Source organism: Talpa europaea (assembly GCF_964194135.1).
Source record: "Talpa europaea genome assembly, chromosome: 7".
Classification (NCBI taxonomy): Eukaryota; Metazoa; Chordata; class Mammalia; order Eulipotyphla; family Talpidae; genus Talpa; species Talpa europaea.
The window spans coordinates 59095790-59116556 of record NC_140074.1 but is presented as its reverse complement, the minus strand read 5'-3'; the positions used below and the strand labels follow the sequence as shown (position 1 = coordinate 59116556).

At 42.2% G+C, this 20767-nt stretch overlaps 1 protein-coding gene across 1 annotated transcript in view; it reads right to left on the bottom strand.

The window, feature by feature from the left end:
• ZNF462 (zinc finger protein 462) overlaps positions 1-20767 on the bottom strand; it is a gene marked incomplete at its 5' end in the record, with an annotated part of 75599 nt that overhangs the window by 12144 nt on the left and 42688 nt on the right. Inside the window, 3 exons of the mRNA XM_084237499.1 lie at positions 6574-6797; positions 15631-15767; positions 17716-17983. Coding sequence (XP_084093625.1) covers positions 6574-6797; positions 15631-15767; positions 17716-17983 — 629 coding nt within the window. The remainder of the gene's footprint in view (positions 1-6573; positions 6798-15630; positions 15768-17715; positions 17984-20767) is intronic.

Here is a 20767-nt window from a genome sequence, read left to right as displayed (position 1 = left end):
TTTATGGATTGAAGCAACAGACAGCACTGTATGTGGGACACGCATGGTAGACTCTGGTTTCTATTTTAAGAAGGTTGCATCCAATGGAGAGACTGGTTTAGTGCATGGTGTGCCTGAGTAGAGTAAGAAGGGAAACCCATGGTAAGGTTGGAAGCAGGAGTAGTTCATGCTTGTTACCTGGGAAGTTAGAGGATGCTTTCAAAGGCTGCAGGCAAAGAACATCTTCAGATGTCTACTTGAATGATACTGCCTAAGGTCCTGCCAGGCATGTCCTTCTGATAAACAGTTACATCTCTTCTCATCTACTTATAATTCCTGTCTCTGGCCAAAAAACATGAAAGAAAAGAGTCTGAAGCCGACAAACCAGGGAGCAAAATTAACATGAAGAAAAGCAGAGATGAAATGACCTGGTTTGCTAGAGACACCTTTAGTTTGCCAACATCCTGGGAGCAATAAAGCTAAAGTGCTAGCACTTAGCTCAGTAATTCAATTCAATTAAAAAAATAAATGTGGTCAAAATGTTTTTTTGTGATTTGGAACAGGGGGAAGTTCCTCTTTTTGTTTGAGTTGTTCTCCTCTACTTTATTGGAAACAAATGTTTTAATGTGACTTTCCTGCACCTATAAATTTCACCAGTGTACAGTGCTTAACAATCTGATTGAAATAACTAAAATGTGGGTGATTCCTGCTGAACTTACTTCTCTGCAATTTCCCCCAAACTGGCAAAAAGTAAGAGACATGAGTTCCTTAGAGTTCAGCCGCCTGAGGCTCCATTTGTATAAAAAAATTAAAAACATTTCAAAGTAAATTCAATTAGTGAATGTGTATTGCCTTGAATAGACCATGCTTCTAAATTTAATATACTGAACATGACAATTTTACGAGCAAACCAAGTTAGAGATAATATATTTTTATGTTTCCTTAAACTAGCAGAGACTTCGGAACCATAAAGAACATTAACAAGGTATTACGCATATACTTAAACTTTGTTCAAAAAGAAAAAAAATATGTGTTTTTAAATGCTACACGTGCATTTGTTTTTTCCCCCCATAACTTCAAGGTCTCTAGAAATTTTAAGTCTTCATCTTTCACAAGCATTGCTAATAAATGGAACAAAAATGAAATGTATGATTTTGCGTGTGTGTGTGTGTGTGTGAGACAGAGAGAGACAGAGACAGAGAGAGAGAGACAGAGAGTGAGAGAGAGTGAGAGAGAGAGAGAGAGAGAGAGAGAGAGAGAGAGAGAGAGAGAGAAGGAGAAGGAGGAAATGGAAGGAGAGAGAAGAGATTAAGACAATAATAGTCTGCTTTATGAGACCTAGTGAGATTGAAAGGGCATTGGAAGAAGAAAAAATTCAAATAGCCTGCATTTTACTTTAGATTCCAGGTGAATACAAGCGATTCCAGTTCACTGGCACAAAGATAAAGATCTAGGGAAACATGATTCTCTGTGTTATGTAAAAAAAAAAGGGGGGTACTGACTATGGTCCCTTTTCTACTTCATCTTGGCTTGTGAGGATAAACAAGACCCATGCACCCAAGAATTTGGTTTTTAAGAATAGTGTATTTGACCTCAAGGACCCTTTCTGCTGTCACCAGCATTCTGTCCAGCCCATGGGTGACACAGTATGACATCTCTGGAGACATTCCTGAGGTTTATAAGCTTTGCAGGGAGAATTTAGGAGTCCAGTTTTGAATGTCCAACTCAGTTTAATAAAATCCAATGACTAAAAACACATCCTACAGTGCTTCTGTAGCTTCTTCTCCAGATTCTCTTCACCTACAAATTTACCTAAAGCTATTTGTGGAAGAATGTAATGATTAAGTCCCTCAACAGTTTTACTGGGAAAAAAATTAGTAAATACTAGCTTAAAACCAATTGCTAAGTCTATTTCACCTGTTAATTTTGGCAACTTATAGATTAATCTGAATTTTGAGCATTTTGTGGACCTGTTCCCAGGATCAACTATCTGACAGCAAGAAATTAACACTTACTGAGGACCAACTGTATATCAGGTGCTAGAAAACTTGTATCTTTTAGGCAAGGAGGTATATTTTTCTTACCATTAAATTAAACTATTTCAAGTGAACAGTTCAATGAGTTTTTGCACAATTATGCATCTGTGCAACCCTCACCATCCATCTAGTTTATAATGGTTCTCCTATCACTCTAGAAAGTTCCTGTCTGAACTCAAAGCCTGAACCTCCAGCCCCAACCAATCTCTCATCTGCTTTGCCTCTATAATTTTGCCTTTTCTGATAATCTCATATAAGGAATCATGCAGTCTTCTGTGTCTGGCTTCTGCCCACCTAACATGAGGTTTCTGAGATGGATCCCTGCTGCTGCATGGATCAGAAGCTTATTTCCTTTCATTGATGAGTAGGATTCCGTTGCAGAGATGCATTCTGGTTAGCCACTCACTTTATGTGGGAGAAAGTTGTCAAATGGGTGGTAAGTATCTGCTAACTCTAAAACTAATCGCCTAAATGTTCCAAAGTGGACATGTCATTTTAGATTCCAAGCAGCACTGTGTGAGATTTCCAGTTCTCCCCATTTTTACCAATACTTTGGTGCTATTGGTCTTTTTAATTTGAGCCGTTACACTGGGTAGTTGTGCTTACTGTTGCTTTCATTTGCATTTCTTTCCTAAGCAATGATCAGTGATCATTTGCCATCTGTACATCTTTATAAGTAAAGTATCTATTCGAATCTTTTCTTTTTTTAGTTGTCTATTTTCTTATTGAGTTGTAAAAGTTCTTTATATATTTTGGTTAAAGTCTTTTGTTAGATAATTACTCTGTAAATATTTGCATCCAATCCATTGCTTGTCTTTTCATTTTCTTAATAGAGTCTTCTAAGAGCAAAAAGTTAATTTGATGACATCTAATTTATTGATTGTTTGTTCTTTTCAAAGAAAATCTTAAGAAAATCTCTAAGAAAATCTTACCAAACCCAAGGAAAGCTTTATTATTTTTCTAGAAACATTGTAGTTTTAGCTCATTCATTTGTATTGATGATCTACTTTTAATTTTTTGTGTTGGGGATGAAGTAAGGGTCAGGATCATTATTATGCACATAGGAATGTAACTGCTCCAGTATCATTTGCTTTTTTAAAAAAAAAGTCCTTTCCTAATTACGCTGGCTTCTGGGACGAAAATCAACTGACTACATCAATGAAGATTTATTTTTGGACTTGGTCTTCTGTGCCTCAGAGGCACACATCTAAACACATGCCAATACCAAACTCTTGATTATTCAGCTTTATGGTAAGTTCTGAAACCAGGAAGCGTAAGTCCTCCAACTTTATTCTTTTACTACTGTTTAGGTTCTAAGTCTTTTGTATTTCCATATAAATTTAGTATAAGTTTGTCAATTTTTTTTTTAAAGATTTATTTATTTATACAAGAACAGGGGTACAGGTCAGGGGCGCCGGAGGGTGAGAGAATTCACCAGAGAGAGCGGGGAGAAGAACAGGCAGACGGACCAAAGACACTGCCGAGGGGAGTAGCGGGAGAGGCAGAAGAGGTTTGCCATGCCAGGTGGCTTTCTCCCTGGCTGGCCGGGAACCGAACCCACACGGCAGAGGCTGAGGACAGCTACACAGCACAGAGCTCAACCCGCTGCGCCATGGAGGAGGCCCTAAGTTTGTCAATTTCTACCAAAGAAAGAAGCCTACTGAGATTATCATAGAGATTATATTGAATCTATAGATTAATTTGGGAAGTTACTAATATGAGGCTTTTATGCACAAATATTTATTACATCATATATATTACATTAATTTTTATTCCTCAACAATATTTTATAGTTTTCAGTGTTAAAGGTCTCACAGTTCTTATACTAAATTTATTCTGAAATGGCTTATTCCTTTGGATGTTATTATAAATGGATTTGATCTTTGTAAGATTTCATTTTCAGGTTGTACATTACCAGTATATAGAAATGTAATTGATTTTTGTATATTGATCCAGTGTTCTGCAACTTTGCTAAACTCACTAATATTCTAGTAGTTTATAGATTCCTTAGGATTTTCTACCTACAAAGATCCCATTTTCTGCGACTATAAGTTTCATTTCTTCCTTTCCAATTTTTATGCTTTTAAGTTCTTATTCTTGCCTTACTGTCCCTAACCTTTGTATCTAAAGCAGCAAACTTCTCTTTAGCACATTATACACTGACGTGAATGCTGAGATCAGACTTTTGTATAGCCTTCACTCTGATGAATGACCCTTTTACACTAGTGCATAATTATCACTGCTTATCAAAAATTCAGTTTTAGCAGCACTGCTCTCTTTCTTTATAAAATAGTGTTTAGATGATGATTTCAAAAATTCTAACAGCACTTCATACTCATTATTTAGAAAAGAAGGAATAGAAAATGCGGGGGTGTGGGGGAAGGAAGTGCTGCTATCAGTAATAAGTACAATTCTCATAAACTTAACAACAATTGAGACAAAGATGAAAACCATTTGGCATGGGAAAGTGGCAATTCTTTAGCCTCAATTAGGTGCTCATTGGACTTAATAAGCTGGTCAACCAAGGGAAAGAGTAAAATGAAAGAGCACAATCTGGCAGAATGAAAAAATATAACATCAAAGATTCTATCGAAAATGCAAGGTTTCAGCAGTGGTTTTCTATTTTAGGATTTTAAGAACTGAACTGCCTTATGATAGGTATAACTGTTATGATACTTGAGGACAGTTCAATTCACCAGTAGAATGAGGAACACAGTGGGTCTCAACGTGGGGGAAACACCCAGGACTCCACTTAAAAACTCTTGGAAAGGTGTTAATGATTCGTATTTACAAATCAGAAAGCAGATACAGAAATTTAAGTAACTCACTGAAGCTGTACCATAAATGGTGGCGACAAGATTTAAACCAAGGCCTGTTTGGCTCCTGTTTTCCCAAGCAACCCATTTCCCGGATCAATATCCTCGAAGTCCCAGCCTTCCACCCTGCTCCAGAAGCCTCTGGTTCCACATCTGGTATGGCTTCTAGTATTCTCTGTATCTCTCCAGCAACTCACAAGCTACTGTGCAGCAACTGGGGAAGAATTTATCTCCTTGGCTAGCTTAGTCCCCTAATATCAGCCTGAAGGCTTGAACACAATAATCAAAAGATCTGAGGTAGTTAATGTAAATAAAATACATGTGCATAAATGTAGAAAACTTGGTCTGAAATGGATGAGTGATTTCCTTTGAGTTTGGAGGCAGAAATACCCAGGAAGTTTGAGTAAGAGAGGATATTAAAGTTTTTAAGTGAAGTAATTCAGGCTTCTCCTCTCTGTTTTCAGTTTTGGGGGCAGCCACATTAGAAAAATGAATGTATTCCAGAGCAGAGAAGTTACCATAAAATTTTCACGCTGTGGGGAGTCTCCTCTCTCAATTACCCCACAGAAAAAGGCTAACCTTTGGGTGCAAGTAATTCAGAACAAAAATCTTTATAACTTGGGTTTATATGGTCAGAATAAAGAGTTGTATTTCTGCTGATGGGGATATAGAGCAAGGAAAAGGAAACAATATCGAAAGTGCTTCTCATTGTGCCTTAAGTAAACACTCACTAGATGTTTTGGATCTGTTGGTTAATTAGAAAGTATTTCAATAGGCTCTTTTCATCATACAAATACTAATCATACCCACCCCGCCCCCCAATACTGCACTGTGAACAATACACAAAGCTAGAAATGATTGTTTCAGTTCCTAATGTGCCAAATAAGCCCTAGGGGAAGCGAGGAAGTCCTCCAGTAAGACTTCACCCTCATCAGTCATTCTTTGGATGAGTTTTTTCCACAAATTCCTTATTTTATGTACTGTATGAATGTGTTCTGTACCAATCCCCCATCCCTAAATAAAACACATACTTAAAACACTTAAAGTGCTAGACACCCACAGTGATGCCTTGGAAAATCTTTGTCATCAGAAATATATTGGAAACTACCTACGCTATTGAGGGACACCAGTCATCAGACAGAATCCAGGTGTTGGCAACTATGGGTCCTCAGCCTGTTGCTGATTATTGTAAATAAAGTTTTATTGGCGCACAGCCACACACACTCATTATGTATTGTTGATGGCTGCTTTCTTGCACAGTGGTGGGCCCAGCAGTAACCACTGAGACCATGTGGCTCACTAAGCTGAAAATATTTATTATCTGGCCCTTCACTGAAAACGTTTGCTCAGCTTTGTGACAATATATTTAAAATATGGAAATACAATCTGGTCAGGATGTTAAGTTACAGAAACAAGAAAAGACGATGCACTATTTCATGTATTGTACCATTAGAATTCTGCAACCCGAGGAAAGTTTGAAGAGATGAAAAATGTTAAGTTGGATTTGGGGTGGTAGAAGTATGGGTGATTTTCTGTCCACCCCCCATCTATCTGTTGCAATTTTCAAATATAAAATGAGCTTATATTTCCTTTATAATAGAAAAAACTGAACCTCACCTTCAATATTATTTTAGTTTATACCTGTCTTGTACACAGTGGTTGTGACAACTGCTCGTTTCCCAGATCGGTCCTTCCCACCCTTCCCCACAGGTATCTAGGAGCAGGAAGTCCCAGGCAAGTACCTTATGCTCATCCCGAAGGTGGCTGTCCAGTTCCTCGGTGTGCTTGGTCTCATAGTAGCAGAGCTGGCATTTGTAAGGTTTCAGTTCATTGTGCTTTTCTATGTGTTGTTGGAGGCTCTCGTCACTGGAGCAGGTGAAGGTACACTTATCACAGCGGAAAACTACTCCCTGCAAGTATTTGGAGAGTTTGGAACGGCACACTTCAATAGGGACAACTCGCTCTTCTGTGGAAACAAAGTGAATGAAAAGATGGGAGTTTTTACTGATGGTGAACACATGTTTTTACTTTGGAATATTAGAACAAACTCACCCATTGAATTTTCCGACTTCCTATGGATCTGGGTCCATAAACTACACATGTACTTCCCCTCCCCTATCAACACATTCTTCCCATATAAGTAGGTGCTTTTAAAACCAGAAGTTCTTAGTGTAGTTATAGCAGGGAGTAACTGGAGGGGGCAGAATGAAAGGTGTTCCTAAATTTCTGAATGCAGGTGACTAAGGTGCCAGAGAAGAAAGGAAGTGCAGCCATTTGTACCAACACTAATGATAACTGACAGTATTTCATACTGTTTGGGGGGACTTACTGATGCCTTTAGGGGGAAGGAAATTGACAGCCCTCAAGCACCTGTGTGCTGGCACTGCGTACCTTCCCAGCAACTCTATTAGGTTGTAGTTATTATCAGGTCTACAAATTAGTAAAGAGAGGAACTTTTCCAAGATCACACATATTATGATGGGCGGAGCTGAGCTCTGCATCCCTGCTCTGTGCACTGCAGATTCATTATTTCCAATTCCATGCCTGTTTCATCTTCCAGGATGGTCTAAAGGAGAATGTCCCTTCTCCTGAAACCAAGGGAATCTCTCATCTAGTATCAAATCCAAAAACAAAGAAACCTGTATACTTCATTCACTGAAGTCTACCTCCAATTATGAAGGCTCCCAAATGAAATGGCTGCAGGCAATATTCAGGGGGACATGGGGGTGGCGTGGGAGAAATGGAGGATTTGTGCCTTTGCAGACAATCTGTAATCTGATTGTCACAAGATGGAAAAAAAAAAAAAACAGCAAGGGAGAGGGTTTGGGTGCTTTTCCCGTTAACATACCAAATGCTGTAGGGCTGGAAATGCATGTGCTTGTTTATTTTGCACTCTCTCACCCTTGTGTTTAACTGCTCAAATTAAATTTCACACCAGTCTGCCCAGAGAATCAGCGCACGCGCCAGATATCCATAACTGGGAGAAAATTAAAATCTGTGCTATTTATGCAAGGATCAAATATAGCGTGTGTTTTCATGCTGTGTCTGGATTTCAGAAGACTCTCAAAGTTTACAAATGGACGCACACAACATATACTTATATTATTTTGAAACAGCAATGTATTATTAAGTCAAGAGAGCATGATTTATTCTCCAAGTCACCGAGTAGCAACGCTTCCAGAGCATTAGTATTTTGTGTGTTGATGTGACCCACTCAGCTAGAGTCCTCCCTTTGTTGTTGACCTGTGTTGGGGCCCTGGGGTATTCTCCCCATCCACTGTCACGCCTTCATCTCAACCACCACGCTCTCACTGTAGGGTAGTCACTGCCTGGGGAGTCCTTGAATGCAGCGATTAATTGGCCAGCAAAAAGCTGGGCAGAGGAAGCGTGGAAGGTGGTGTTTGCAACATACTCCCCAAAGCTCTAATGCATATGTTATTTTCCCTATACAAAGAGTCAGTTACTTATTTAGAAATATAAATATTTTTAAACCAAAGTTTAGCAGACAGCTATGAAACACACGATCATAATGTAATCCACACATATTTTTAGAATAGCAAGTGTTTAACAATCTTCTAACCATTCAGTTCCATGGTCTGGTATAAACGGAGGGAAAAAAAGGCTTGGTGTAATCTGGTGAGCCTTCAGATGCCCGGTCTGTGTTGTTTTACACCTCTAGCCCCGGTTTTGCAGCAGTAGCACCACTGACATTTGAGGGCCAGGTAACTCTTGTTGAAGGCTGTCCTGTGCATAGTAGGATGCGATAAGCACCCTTCATTCTACCCACCCTCTGGAGAGCAGTACCCCTTCCTCCCCAGTTTGACATCAAAAACACCCCCAGGCAAATGCACCTTGAGGAGGCAAGATCAACCAGAAACACTACTCTAGGCAAAGGGTCAAGCATTACCTCCAGCGGCCCTGGGTAAGAATGTAGGACATGAGCAAGCTGTTGCCCATGGCAATGGGTGGGATGGGAGCAGGCTGAACCACGGAGACCTGTCCACACACCAAGGGTACACCTTTGCACTCAGGAGTTCTTGGGAAGTGCTGATGTGAACTTTTCTGGCACCTTCCTTGGGACTGCACTCCCAGCTTCGCTCCTGATTTATGGTTGTCATGTCTACTGCTTGCACTTTTGTGCTTTGGCTTTGACTTGTCCTGTCTGCCCTAGTTCTGTCACCTCAGTGGAGATGGAGAATAAGGCCAACCTCTGACTGTGACTCGAGCACCTTGAAGACAAGCAACAGTCACCCACTGGTCTCCCCTTCACCCTGTAACAGCAGTAATTGGTTGTTTCAAACTTGTTTTCCTCAGCAAGTCTCCTTTTCAGTTCCTCTACCATTTGGGTTCGTTTTCTTTGTGGTTTCTACTTTCACTATATGTGCCGGAGTGAATTTTACACAAAGTCATGAGCATTCAGAATACCTTGGAGTTCAAATAATAATAATCAATGTGAATGACCTCGACAATTTATTAAGTGCTCATTATATTTCAAGCATGGTTGGGTGTTCAGCCCTCACTTCTAGATTTTATTCTCCTAATACTCTGCAAAGTCAGTTTTATTATCTTCAGTTTATTGATGTGGAAACAGAGAGGTTAGCCGTTAAGCTACTTCCTCAAAGTCACTCCTGTAGTTCAGCACACGTTGTGACCTGGGAGCACAAGTTTGGGGAGTTGCCAGAGCCTCTTCCTTCACCCACAAATCCCTAGGGAACACCCAGTCTGTGAGCAGTGTACTTGCAAGCCTTTAATTCCTAATATTTAAAAATGCAAAAGACATCTAAGGCCACCATTTGTATCTGAAAGTTTCTTTCGGATCAAAGTTAATTTCCCCTCTAACTTGGAAATGGTAAGACTTCTCATTTCCAAACTATGACATCACTAACATATACCAAGGGATTTTGACCAAGAACGAAGATACTCATTCTATTCTATTTTAAAAAGTGAACTTTTTCTCCTTTCTAAAAACATGGTTAATATGACCAAGATAAAAAGCAAGACCAACTTTGAAAGGTGGGCAAATGACAGACTGTTTTCTGAATGAGTCATTTATTTCAGAGGCATATGAAGGACACACAGTCGGGACTGGACAGTTTCCAGGTATGGAGCAAACTCTGGGTCAGGCACAGAAGCTAAGCAACCAATGGTGGGTCTTTCTTGACTTCACACTTTCAAAATTACCTTGGGTAAGAAAGCAAGTCCTGAATCACACTTGCCGTGACTCAGCTTTCACCACTGGCTGCAAAAATATTCTGACTTCACTCAGTGGACTACAAGATAGATGGTGCTTCTCATCTCTTCTTACACAAAAGATGCTTGGAGCTATAGATGGACAGAAACCCAGGAGGCTGGACCTCATAGGAAGGCCAAGGGGGACACGTGTGTCCAGCTTTCTAGAGCTTGATGGAAACAGCTGCAGAACTCCAACTACAGAGAGGGAGGTCACTCCTGTTCAAATCACCAAAAAGCCACATCACTGTGGAGTCTCAGATCACCAGAGACTCTTCCCAAAAGGCAGACCACAACACACGTGGGTTTCCTCCCCACTAAGTGCCAAGTCTAAATGAAGCAGGGAGAGATTTGGAAATCATTCACTGAAATCAACTTTGTAGGCAAATTATCATGCCAGAGGACCAGGACTTTTTTGGGCCAAACCAAAGACCCAGCCGTTATCCTCAAACACATGACAGGGACTGAGTGGCAAAGCCACTAAGAAAATAAGCAGAGTTTCTAAAAACTAATCATTTCAAACATTACCATAAATAGATACACATAAACATAAACACAACAGCTCCTGGTGAGAAGTAAGATTTGATATTAGCCAGGCTGCCACCCTCAAGTCAGAGAGAATTGTACCTGGAAAAATACTTGATGCGGATAGAAGGGAACGTCATTTCACTGGGGGGAAAAAAAGGCAATCTCACTGCAGATGTTTTTCTCAAGAAAAATGATACTAATCAGGCAAAATAGATGAGATGTGTTCCATTTCAAAAAGATGCTCACCTGCAGGATTTAGTTAAATTCAGTTTTTATCTTTACTGGGATTAGGGGCTGGGAAACAATCTCTGGGTATGCCAACTGGAGACCAGTATCAGGGATGACCCAGCTCCACAGAAATATTTGGAAGGGACCTCCCTGGTGGCGCAGGGGTTAAAGTCTCAGCACTATCAAACTATCTTCAGTGACTGAATCAAGAGTTCGATCCCTGGCCAGGGAGTTACACCACATGGGAGAGCAGACCTCTCCTGTCTCGCCTGCTGTTCTTCTCAGCAGTGTGTTTCAGTAGATCCACCTATTTGCTCCCCACTCTGTCTCTACTGAATCCTTTCACCCTCCCTCCCCCACACCTCTGGCCTACACCCTAGTTCTTCTGTGCATAAATAACTCTTCGGGGAAAAAAATTTCGAAAACTGTGTTTCATCCCTAAAATTCAATCAGTGCTGGTTTTGAGGCTCTATATAGGTGCCTGAGGCTCATAAAGCCAAAGCTATGCACGAAGCCTCGGACATCCTGTGTTGATCAGTTCAAGGCAATTGCACTCTTGAAACTGTTTATTGACTTGCATATTGTCTCTCCCCATTAGAGTTCAAGTTTCTTGCACAAATCTTGCCTGACTTTTCAGGGTTGTATCCCTAGAGCTTAAAGCAAAGCTGACATAGAGTAGGAGTATGTTATTCAAATAAATATTGTTGACTGAATGAAAAACCCACCAGGAATAGAAGTCCTACCACCAATTTTAGCCTCAAAACAAGACTCAGGATTTAATTTTTCCTAGTTATACATGTCCAGTCACAGCAAACCTCACCAAATGTTGATCTGACCTTGGTTCATAGTTCCTCAAAGAGATGGGTCTTTAACACTTAGTACCAAACTTTGCTAGCTGGTATTCATCAGGGGGCTCACCAGTACCCTTGCTTTCTGTCTGTCTACTGGGTCAACTTTCAAATTCCTACACGGGTATCCAAACCTGCCATAATTTGGCCTCTCATTCCCTTCAGGCTCACTGAATAACCTGTAAAGAAGTCTTCCACTCAAGGTGGATCAAACGGTGTCCCCCAGAAATTTATGTCCACCTGGAACCTCAGAATATGACCATACAGGATATAAATCTTTGCCCAGGTAATTAGTCAAAATGAGATCATACTGGATTGGAGTGGAGCTCAATCAGATGACTGGTGCTCTTCTAGAAGATGAGAGGATGCATGAATATAGAGGCCAAGATGAGAATGATGCAGCTGCCCGCAAGGACACCAGGCAGTGCTGGGGCCAGCAGACGCTATGGGGAGTCAAGGAGGTTTTTTCTCTAGAGCCATCTAAGGAGACCTGTAGGCTCCAGAATGTGGGCATAATAGATTTTTGTTGTTTAAGGCACTCAGGCAACTGATCTACCCCCCAAAGTGTTTCCTCTGCTTGTTGGAATGCATCAAGTGAAGGCTACCCCCTACCATCACCTCCCTCTACCTCAAACAGTTTATCTGCCACTGTGAATCTCCTGGGTGCCCGCCACTCACTGTACTTGTGCACACACCTCATCTGCACGAGGAGGGAAGATACTGGGTCTTATCAACCCCCTCTGGCCCAAGTAACCCAAACAATGAATGTTTGTCAAGTGCATGTACAAACAGTGTGTTCTCTTTTGCCACCATCAACGTAAATCCATGATTATGTCTCATATTCAGATTTCTCACAAGAGGAATGGAATCTCTTTCCTTTCCTCTCTATTTAACTATATAAATTTATCTGGAACAAATCCTAAGGAAACTATTCTTGCAAGCAGTAGTTCTGTCTCAGGGCCAGTTCAGAAGTTGTTTTTCTTGCCTTTCATCCCAAGTATTTTAATTAAGTGAGGGCTCACAGAGATCTCTTACTGCAGGCCCTAGAGACCAAAGATGTTTATTCATCCACGGAGTAAGGGGAGCACAGGTGCAAGAAGAGCCATGTGTTGTTACTTTGAGATCAGCCCTGGATTGATGTCACAAGGTAAACACCCAACCCTGACTCTTGGCTTGTCAAGACCAGCTTCCTACTGAGACAGTACTCAGAGCTGACACGGACACTAAAGCTGGGCCAGGACACAGCTGGAAGCCATGCCTGTCCTGAAGCACCAACTCTGAGAATTAGGGGTCCTGGTCCCTGACCTCCAGCCCCACGGGAATTGCTTCCTCAGACTCAGCTGCCACAGCTACTGAACACTTAACAGGTGACACCAGCCACACTCCTGGGGTAACACCATGACGGCTGGTGAAGGCCTGGGTTATGGGCCAGATAAACCTGGATTCAGGTGTCAGTCAGGCCGCTCATTGCTTATCCAGCTGTGGGTAACTTGGTCGATCTTTCTCAACCTGCCTTTCCCCTTGTTATCAGGGATAACAGTAATACAGACTCCATAGAGTTTGGTGAAAACGTTGGAAAGTAGGTACTGGACAGCACTTAGTATAGTACCTGCTCCCTACTAAGCGCTGAGGAGTGACAGCAATCACTGTTAATATCACTATAACCCTCAAATGCTCGTGTTCATTTGCGATCATTCACTCCAGATTAATCCTCAAGAACAGACCCCAATGAGGACAATTTTACATATTCTGGTACCTCTTTTAATCTAAATGATCTTCATCAATAAACAGGAGACTGAAGGTAACCAGTGACAGGCCGTAGGATGGATGTCCTTAGGCATGGCCAGACTGTCCTTAGATCAGAAGGCTGGGGTTAACTCAGTTCCCTGACTACCAGCTGGTGACTTTGGTGATGCCACCTCAGTGCTCATGAGTCCTCTGGATGTGCCACTGTGTTCACAGAGGGGGATGTGCAGTTTCAGCCACAGTCCCCTTTGCGAAGCCCAATAGAGAAATTACTTTCAGGCTTCAGTGTCTAGGATTCCTAAAAATGTCCCAAAAAATATTTCAATGAAGTCTAACAAATTTTCCAAATCCAGCTGACTTGGGGAGAACAGCATCTCAGGGGCAGGTCTGCAGGCCACAGCCAGCAGAGCCCAGGACCCTCTGGCCAACACTACATACCCAGACACTTGGGGAGCTTTCCCAAACTTTCTGGTGGCCTCTCAAACGGTTTCTCCTTATTTTGACATTGCTCCAACTCCTCATTTGTTTTCAAATCTTATAGTTCTACACAATGCCTGTAGGATACTTTCAGTCCTTTGTGAAGTGACCACAAATACTGATACCACATTAAAGAAAAAGTGCTTGTCCCCAGTCTCAAGTTTCACACACATCCAGCAGGACTCCACACACTAGTCTTAGCCCCCACGTTGCTGCTGGAAGAGAAGCAACCTTGTATGTGCAGGAAGCACTTTGCCCAGGGTAGAGCTTCCAGAGTGAGCTGGCCACCTTGGCGTTCAACCTTGCCACCCTGTCTTGGATTCTTAGCCTGAGAAAGGAAGGTCTTTGCACTTCACAGGCACCAAAGCTCAGATCCCACCAGGCAGCAATCTAGATAAAGGTAGGGAAGCACCCCCACATGGTGGGGTCTCATCGTGTCTGTGTGCTTAGCAGCGACGCTACTCACAGGCTCTCCCCAAGCTACAAGGGGCACAGAGCCATGGCGACACATGGGCTGGGAGGCTGGTGGCCAGCTAACTGAGACAGAACACCAGGTGGGAGCACCTGGACCCAGAATTTCGGCCTAAATAGTCCACGCTGCCTCTTCCAGTTTGCAAGTGGGGGGCCAGGCAGCAACCATCTCACGTCTCATTGAGAGCTCCCCGGAAGAGAATGATGCTAAATGTTGAGCCTTCCACAGATTGCAGCAGATACAGGGAGGATATCACAAATGCATTGCTCAAAGGCAGTAGCTCTGGGGCAATACTGGAAACTTGGAAAATACTCAGCAGTATCCCCCCCCAAAATGGCTAGCATTTCAGAGAATGACTCTCAGCACAACAGCAGAAGAGCCTCAACGCTTTTGAGGTGCATGTGGCAAACACCAAAAAGCTTTCCCAGGGAAGAAAGGGAGGAATGGGAGGTATGTAGGAGGGATGCAACATCAAAATATGAAAAGAGCCAGACAGACTGGCAAGGTAGTCCAGTCATTTGTCTATCCATCCTCAACTTGAATCTTTTCAGGACAAAGCAGTTTTTACATAAACATGTTTTTCCTTCAATGTAGAGGAAATCTGTTGTTACTTGTTACCACCAAGAACCCACCCTGAGGGGCCCCAGGATGCCTCCTCCTGGGGTACCAGGTCCTGGGTACATAGCTCATAGGTACACATGGCATCTCTTTACAGAGGAGTGAGGCTCAGCAGACCCACAATATCAAACCAAAGCCCATGAATTTTCTAATACCTATCAGGCAAATTTTATTCTTCAAGAATTTTCTCTCTCCACCCATTTCCATATTCTGCTTTGGAAATCTTCATTATGATCTTCCTCCAAGAATTGCTTACAACCTTGTAGACCTTTTATAATGTGTGACCTTTTATCACATGTGGTCACCCACCCATTCTGTTTCTCCTTTGCTCCTTTCTTAGGTGTGTTCTACGCAAGGTTAGGAGAGTAGAGGATCTGAAATGTGAGTTCTCTCACGCTTGGAAGCCCCCACAAAATATGTACCTCAGAATCCAGCACCTTTGCACCCCTCCAGGTGAAGGAAACCCTCACAGTAGGAAGGGGTCTTTATCCTGCCAACTGTCACTGTGGTTTTCATTGTGACTTCTTGTTTGGGAATGAGGTGAGGAACGAGGGTCTGGGGTGAGGATGCTGCTGCCACCTTGGGAGGGTATCCCTATAATGCAGTCTGCACACCTTCTCATTGCACCCTAAGAAAACTGACGCAGAAGTTACCTCGGTGCAGCACAATATGATCGATCATGTTGCGTTTGTATTTGGTGTGATAGAGGCAGAGAGGACAGCGGAGATCTTTGGGGCCCTCCTCAGGAACTGCTGAATGTCCCGCTTCCACGTGCATAGTAAAAGCAGATCTGCAGAAGTGGGACAAGAGGCCATGAGTGTGACATGGGATCAGTTTGGTAACATGCCCCCCCCCCCAGCAACCCCACAACAGTGCTTCAGGGTGACACCCCTGCTTGAGGGATTGGAAAACATAGTGGTTAATCACGTTTGCCAACCACAAGCGCCCTGGCCACTCACTCAGTGCTGAACACCAGCACGCCAAGATAACTTGCTTTTGGAAATTTTGCCACTTTGCTGGGTTCAGGGCTTAGGTTGAAAAGAAATGGATTCCACAAACACTTTATTCTTGAAAATTAGAAATTGCTTTTCCAAGTATGAAAACACAATCCACAGAGACTTCTCATCATGCTTGGCAGGAAAGGGACTATTTTAAAGGTAGGCTAAAATGACTCACCAATGGCCCACCTGATTACAGGTAAGGGAGGAAGGACAAGTGGGTTGGAAGTCAAGATGGCTGATGATCAGGTGAATGAAACCCAGAGCAGTTATACTAGCTCACAGATGGAATAGTACTGTTACCTCCCTCGCCATCTTTTTCAAAACTTCAAAATTACAAATGCTTCAGTGAAATGAATGAAACTAAGAGCTTATTGGGTAATATTCCCTTCTTATCAACCCAGCTGCATCTCTCAGGGGAACTGTGTACATCTGTCAGTGGGTCCTGATTAACTGAATCCTTTAGCCTGCTCTCAGCTCTAAGGTTGCATACATATTTATCTGGAAAACAACTCAACCAAAAAAATAGCCAGATATTTAACACATTTTCTGTCAATTCACAGTAACTACAATGTTGGTAGAAAAAGAGGTTTTTTCTCCTTTTCCAATTCATGTTTTTCATGGGGCACGATGCCTGCTTTTGCAGCCTCTCCGTGGGGAGTTTAAGTCCTGGAGCAGCCTAAGGCTCAGGTCCTGAGTGCAAAAGCAGAAGACAACAATTTCATATAAAAAATATAGCATCTAATAGCATAGCATTGTAGGAGCATGTGGCCTGTGATATTAACACTTAGTGGCTCCTGTGTGCCTGGAGCTATTCTAAGCCCTTTGGATATATTTGGTTCATTTACTAGAAACAAAAGCCCTACAAGATAGGTACTATTATTATCTTTATTCTACAATTAAGGAACTAGAGACACAGAGAGGTCTAGTGACTTGTCTAAAGTTATATAGTCAATAAGTTGCAAAGCTGGGACTCAAAAGCAGGCGATCAGATTCCACACTCTACACTCATAACCACGAGCTAAACAGCATCTCACGGGCTGAGGTTAAATCACAGGAACTTGGCTTAACCACCAGAAGCATTCCATTCTTAAACTGAGCCCACCAACTTTGTCTTACACAGAAGCAAAGGAGACTTTAGATTATCTTGTTCTAGACTGGATCAATCAATCTATGACGGATTGATTGATCATAGATTGATTGATCCAGTCTAGTCCTCACAGCACTGAAGCCTTGCTCCCCTGGTATCTTTCAGTAATCTGATCTGGAGAAATAAGAATTTTTGACAAGGGGCAGCAGGAAAGTCACTACTGCTGGTTACTCTTTCTGACTTCACTTTGTTTTCAACAACATATTTTTTTTTCAAAGACAAATCAAAAAAAAAAAAAAAAGGGTGGGGGTGGGGAAAGGTTGTTCTCTAAAGGGAAAACACTTATTGTTTTGTGACCTAGACCAAGGAAATCCTTTGCTGGGATCTCACATTGCTGGGGCACCTATTTGCTCTGATTTTTAAACTCATTTGCTCTGATATAACTCTTCTTCCCATCCATAAATATCAAAGTGGTTTCCGGAACTAGCCCCCACTTTACTGAAGATGGGCCCCGACAACTCTTGTATGATCCTGTGGGCAGGGCCTGCCTGCCCTGTATTCCAGGTAGGGGTAGAAGGGAGGATTGTGCGGTGAGGGGTGGAGCAGGTGCAACCCTTTTATTTTTCGAGGCTGCCCACTGTGCCACTTACTTAAAGCCTGTGTAGAAGGAGCAGTCTTTGCACTTGAAGAGCTTCTTCCCGCCATGCTTGTCCCTGTAATGGCGCCGGATGCTCTGGATGTAGCCAGAGGAGAATTCACAGAATTCGCAGTGAAGAACAGCTTCGGTTTTCTGCTCTGCGCCCCCAGCTGCCCCAGCCAGAGGCACGGGGCTAACGCGGCTGTTGTTCCTCGCCAGTGCAGCAGACTGGTAGTGGTTCAGCTGCTGCTGAACATCTGGAGGCTCTGAGTAGGATGAGTCTGTGGACAGACGGGGGACAAGGACACGGGACACAGAACTCACGGTGGAGGTTTGGCACTTGAAAACCCCCAGCATTAGTTTTAAAAGGGATGACTATGATCCCATCTTTCAACCTTGATTACCTTCCACAACACAGATCTGGGGAAAGGCAGCTGGGGAGGAAGTGTCACCTTCTTTAATCTCACTTTGAGGGCTCATCGCATTTAAAAATAAAATTCTGAGGTTAAAGGTTTCAAAGTGAAGGAAGAAGGTAAACTGTTTTTGAAAGGAAATTGCAGTGTGGCAACAGGCTGCCACAGAAGACCCATCCTTGTTGCTGAGATAATAAACCTGCACAAAGTGTCCGGGAATCTACACGAGGAAGGAAAGTAGATGATGCAACATCTCCTTTGCAGCCCAGAAATATTCAAGCCAACCAAGTCTTTTTTTTTTTTTTTAAAAAAAGGTCTTTAACAGAAATGCTCAAGCATAAATATAAAATGTTTTATACCTTAATATAAGGTATAAAATTAAGGTATAAGGTTTTATACCTTAAATATAAAAATGTTTTATAACTTCAAGTGATTTAAATTTTAAAATATAAAAATCCCAAAGTGTTCTCCTGGAATGGATGTTTAAAGCTTAGTCAGCATTAAGATGGAGATTTATTCATAAATCCCATTAAAATGAAATTCCAAACAAGTTTCCCTGAAAGGTATTTTTAAAGGTGGCAGTTCTGAGGAAAATGTTGGAAATGATAGGCACAAATCTTAAACCTGAGAAGCCTCAAAGGTATGTGGTGGAGAAATCTGATCTATAGGGAAGAGGGGATATTTCTGTTTCCTCGTTAAAGAAAACAAACAAACAAAAAAGTTAAGAGTGAGAGAAAGTGAAAGAAAGGTCTAGAACCCTTTGCCCACACATTGCTTTGAATGCTGAGGTTAGGAATCCAACATCACTATCCCGTATAACCTATAGCTGCCTATGACTGATGCAAATGAAGTCCATGAACACCACACAGATGAATTTCAGTGTAACTTTCCTTCAAAAGAAAACAAAGGGCTCTTTTCTTAAGCCTTTCAAAAAGCAAGGGGGAGAGGGGATAGAAACTGTACCAGCCTCCTCCTGATTTGATGGACACTTAATTTTCCAAAGCACGGTTCCCTGAGGCAGGACATGGAGGAATTCTGTAAAACCCGTATTTGATGAAACTAGTACCATCCATCCTGCCGGCTTCTTCGGAAAGAAAAACAAAAAAACAGAGCACTCTCCCGCATTAAGGGGCCACCTCTTGTCTTAAAAATACTAAACTGCCTTCCCTTCTTGTTCTTCTCTACCCTCTCCTCAATTCGTATTCTTCAAGATCGAGAAAAACCCCTTTGGAAATTGTAAACAAACCTGCCATACAGCAAAATAAAACAAAAGGAAACTGGAACAATATCTTCGAGCCTCCATGGGTTCATTACCAGGTGTAAACTGAAGACAAAGGAAGCCAGGAATGACACAACTGAATTCATTTTACCCGATTCTTTTATCTCCTTTTTCTTTATTCCTCAGCCCAGGCTGATGAACCCACTCAGGATCACAATAATGCAATTGTCAACTTCTCATTCCTTCTTTCAATAGCAGGTTTGTTTACCATTTCATGGATTGTTCTCGGTTTTCTATTTAAGCCCTCAAGAATAGTTTCTGCTTAAAACACACATGATGAAGCACAAACACTCCACACCTCTCTTGTTAACACAAGCATGGGCTGCAAGTTACACATCGCCACACCAGGGTCTCCCCAAGGCCCTGTCCTCCTGCTACTGTTGGTCCTAATTTGCTCTTAATTCCACAGTAGAGAAATTCTGTGACCAATAAGACCTGAGCTAGGTCCTACTGCCTGGAAGCTGTTCACCATCCACAAGCCTAAGAGACCAAAACAGCTGTGCGAAGGAACTGCCTCTTTCTCAATAAGCAGCTGCTTCCAAAGTAACCACCTCTGAGAGTCCCACAGGCCAGCACAGGTGTTGGCGGTCACTAGCAGCTCCCATCCCATTAGAGCAAGATTATAAAGAAATCAGAGGCTCCTGAGCGGATGACAAACCACCCGTGTCTTACCTTTTGCCCACCCGACCTGACCCGTGCCCATGCAGCACTCTCAGGTGGGATCCTGTATTTGTTTCTTATGTAGAATCTACCACACTGCTTATTATCCCATTCATTTCAAAAGCAAATTCTAAATTTTAACTCCAGTATGTATATGTCATATGAAACTTGAAGAAATAAAATGCAAGAAGTGGCAAGGAAAGCTTTCCAAGTAAGGCAAGCTCATCACCCTTCTCAAATGGCACTGCAGCAGGGAAGCTGGATGGGTGGGTATCTGTCTCCCTGGATAACATCAGGGGATGGGTTTATTTACAAAAACAAGCAAGTCCCACCACCCTGGAAATATCTGTACTAATACCCAGTTACAACTTTTGGGGTCTTCTTAGGATTTTATTTTCCTTTCTGGTGCCAAGATACACACTCTCTTTCTCTCACTTGGAGTTTGTGAATAATGTACAATTTTAGCACTTTGGGCACTAAAGTGACAAAGACGTGAGTGTGTATGATTCCACCAATCTTAAAAAAGCCATTTGCTAAGCTACGTAAAATTCCAGTTTGTTTAGGAAGGCAGCCTGAAGAACAGGAAGAGGATCATTTTGTGCGCAGGTTAGAAAGGCAAACAGATTGTTAGTAGCAGAGGGCATGCCATGTCATAAAGACTATTGGCTTTCATTGAGAGCTTAAGGGAAGGAAAGCAAACCTGCTCTATGCTT